We start from the raw sequence: 3856 nt of genomic DNA on the forward strand, positions 1-3856 counted from the left end.
TGATGTTCATGTTCATAGTTTTCATACTTCATTGTGGACAGTGGAAGTAAATTTAAAAATTCTCATCAAGTTGAAACGTGTTGTTTTAAGGTTAAGTTTTTAAAATGGGGAAAATAAAGAAACGTAGGCCAAATAAAAGCCAAGCTCCAGAAGTTGTTGAAACAATTGAACATGAAATTCCATTAGAGTCCAATGAAAATGCTATTCAGACAATAATAGATCAGTTGCAGGTTAGTAAAACATAATCGTTATCAAACTTATTTTTTTAAATATAAATGTTTTTCAATTATATCCTTTACATTTTAGACTGTTAATGTAGAGGAGAAATACTGTGGACTTCAGACATTTGCTATGTTGATTGAAAGTCCTGAGAATATTGAGAAAATTATTGAGCAAAGTCTCATAAAAATAGTTGCACCCCTTCTTCTTGACCCCTCTGTCTCTGTCAGAAATGCAGCTGCAGGTTCACTGCGCAACCTATCAGTTTTTCAACAAGTATGTGAAGCTTTAATGGAGCAAGATGTAATGACACCTCTAGTCTGCTATTTTCATCAGGTAAAATTATATTGCATTCCATTGTTTTATAAAACTGCTTTGCTTTGTAACTAAAGTTTTTTTATATATGATTGTAACAGTTTACAGAGACATGGACACCAGAAGGAAACACAAAAACAAAAGATGAAGAAATTGATACATTCATTCAGTGTGTCAATCTCCTATTGAATTTGTGTGAAAGTTCAGGTAGGTGTTCAAAATTAATTTAATAATTGAAATTCCTCTTAAATTAGTTCATTTTTTTATTGTTAATTTACAGATCTGGCAGTCAAATATTTAACTGAATCACGAATACTGGATATTTTACCAAGATATTTGGACATAGCCACATTTGGAAGTGATATTGTTATAGCTGTTTTGCAATGCATATTGGTAGTAGTTGAAGACAATAATGTAGCAATGAAAAAAATTCATTTGACAACTGAACAAAATTTAAAGGGATTTTTGTTATTAGATAGCAATGAACCTCATATATTACTGATAAAAACACTAGCAGCTGGAATAGTTATAAATATGTGTAATGGGAATATTGCATCACTACCAGTTGATGTAGTTAGCCAAATAATGCAAATACTAGCAAAAACATTATCAATTGATCATAGAATGGCATGTAACCAATTATCAAGCTCTGTTCCTTTACAAAATGGAGCAGGGAAAATAGTCCAGACAAAAGGAAAAGATGGTCTTGTATTACAGAAGCAGATTAAAGCAGTGACACACATGTTAGATGCCCAACAAAGTGCTATTGAAATATTAGCCAATATTTGTTCATGTGAAGGTAAGCTTTTACTACCAGTTACCACATATGTCACCTGTTGAGAGTTGTATATTATCTAAATGGGTCATTAAATTTTCCTTTACACTTGAAATGTTGACTATGTATCTAGCCTATACCATGTTTACAAAATCTTCAGACTTATTACCATAATCCTTAGTTACTAAGTGCCAATGTTGTGATGTACAAACAATGTTCTTATGATAATTAAAAGTTTTTTTGGCATTATAGATGATGATGAAATGGAAGGTGATGAATCATCAGAGAGTGAAGAAAACATTGAAGATGATATTATTACTAATGGAGAAACACTCCACTCTGAAGACAAATTACCCCCCGAGGTTCTAGAAGCAATGATCTCTCTCGAACTATTTGACAAAGTTTGGTCACGGACTCAATTACCAGCAGAGAATGTATTGTTAATTTTAAAGGAATATGAGGAGTCTTTGCTTGTTTACAAAAAGTAAGGATAAATAAAAAAAATATATTATTCCTGCTAATGCAACCCCAGACCCCATTCAATACTGTCTTTAGTATACTAGTTCTATCTATACTACACATTGTTGTGATTAATTAATTTTACAATGTTTTAAGTTAAGGATGTCAAATATTATCAATTTAATAGCATATTATTTCTTTTCATATATATATTATTATTAATGAAATATATATATTTTTTAAATCACGTTTTACAGCTAAAGTAATATCACTATATAAAATCTGAAAAATATATTAGAAAGTTATTATTTCTTTACAGAATTCACAATCTCCAAACTCGAGCATTATTATGTGTAAATAATATCCTTATGACTTTACCAATAGACAAACTTGGTGGAGTAAACGGTGTATATAGGATATGGGTGGATGCTGGAAAATTGGTATTCAAACAAAACTCGGAAAATCTTAACTTAGTTGAGTCAGCCACAGCGGTGATGAGGGCTGCCCTAGATAAAATTAAATTTAGAGAAAATGGCAATATTAATAATGACAGTGGTTTGTTTAGTGATTTGGCTTTGACCGATATTGAGGTAAGATGTAAATAAGATGCTTTTTTGTTTCTTTAAGTCAAAGTAATGATTCTTTGTTTCATTGAAGTCTAATATATTTCACATGTAAAAGCGAAAATATTTCGGCCGTAGTTTCCTTATTTTTTAAGTATGTCATTGGCCTGAGCCTTTGCCATTGTAACTTGAAATTAATTAAATTAAAATATATTGAAAATTTCATTTGTGCAGTATAAATAATAATTGATTATTATCTTTCCAGATAATGTTAAATGGAATAAAAGACTGCCAAGTCCCAGAAATTAGATCTAACCTTATTCGTATGATTGGTATATTGGCTCTCCTGTTAGTAAATAATATAAATGATACAACTACTACAGTTATATGTACAATAACTGAATTTTTATTGGATCAAGCACATAAGGAGAATGAAGTGTGGGTTCTTGCTGAAGCTATAGATACCCTTGTAGATTTATACTCGGAAGATGAGACAGATGAAATAGCAGCAAAAGTGAAACTTGTTGAGAAATTAGGCATTTTAGGTCCAATATTGAAAAATAAAGTAAGTGAATAAATATTGTTTATCTTCCTTATACAAATATTGCATTTTTAATGTTGTAAAACTATATTTCATACTACTATAATAATCATATTTTATAAAATATTTTGAAAGTGTCTGTTAAATGCTCAATGGTGTAAATTATTGTATATATTTCTCGATTGCATTGGCTTAGAGGTTAGTGTATATGGCTTATAGACTGTAGACCCTCGGTTTGATTCCTGGGCCAACTAATATTTATATTTAATGTTTTGTGTTTATTGGTAAAGAAAGCACCTACTGGCCTCAACATGTGTGTAATGAAAGAAACATTTAGAAAAAGCAGTTACTCTAGATTTCTCATAAGTATATTTTTCTATTTCAGTCACGACAGCAGCGAAAGCTCCCAAAGGAATACAAAGTTTTGGTCTCTACAGTTAGTTCTAACCTTCCTAGATTTATTAAATATAAAAAAGCAAGGATTAGTAGCTTATAGGAATTGCTAAGGAGCATATTATTTATAATGTCCACATTTATACATTAAAATTATTTTATACATTTAAACATATCTTTTTATTTCAAAATCATAATTTATTAAATAACAAACTGTTAAAACCCAACATAATATAAATAGGAATCTATACATCACATTGGTTAAATATTAACAAAAACACATGTATTTATAAATATAATATTTTCCAATGAAAAAACACATGCTTTGGTTTAAAAAAATGTGATATAGTCTGAATAATTATCACAAGGTCTTAATCTACTTTGTATTATGAACTTATGACTTAAATAGGTAACTTGTTCTATAATGAGTTTCAAAAATAGTGATTATGTTAATACATTTTTGTCTAATGCAAAATGGCGAAAAATGTAACAATTATGTCTTCTATCTGGAATGAATATGATAAATTTATTAAATTAACGCGAGAATTACAATTACGTAATCTATTAGTAATCACAATTTTTTCTTAATTC

General features: G+C 29.3%; 1 protein-coding gene across 1 annotated transcript; it reads left to right on the forward strand.

The window, feature by feature from the left end:
* Positions 1–21: 21 nt before the first annotated feature.
* LOC125054111 (HEAT repeat-containing protein 3) lies at positions 22–3436 on the forward strand. Its single transcript, XM_047655805.1, has 8 exons — positions 22–230; positions 307–555; positions 636–741; positions 815–1333; positions 1562–1793; positions 2088–2358; positions 2597–2896; positions 3258–3436. The coding sequence occupies exons 1-8, from the start codon at positions 105–107 to the stop codon at positions 3366–3368; spliced, it is 1914 nt and encodes a 637-aa protein (XP_047511761.1). The 5' UTR covers positions 22–104; the 3' UTR covers positions 3369–3436.
* Positions 3437–3856: the final 420 nt, after the last annotated feature.

Source organism: Pieris napi, chromosome 1, assembly GCF_905475465.1.
Source record: "Pieris napi chromosome 1, ilPieNapi1.2, whole genome shotgun sequence".
NCBI lineage: Eukaryota > Metazoa > Arthropoda > Insecta > Lepidoptera > Pieridae > Pieris > Pieris napi.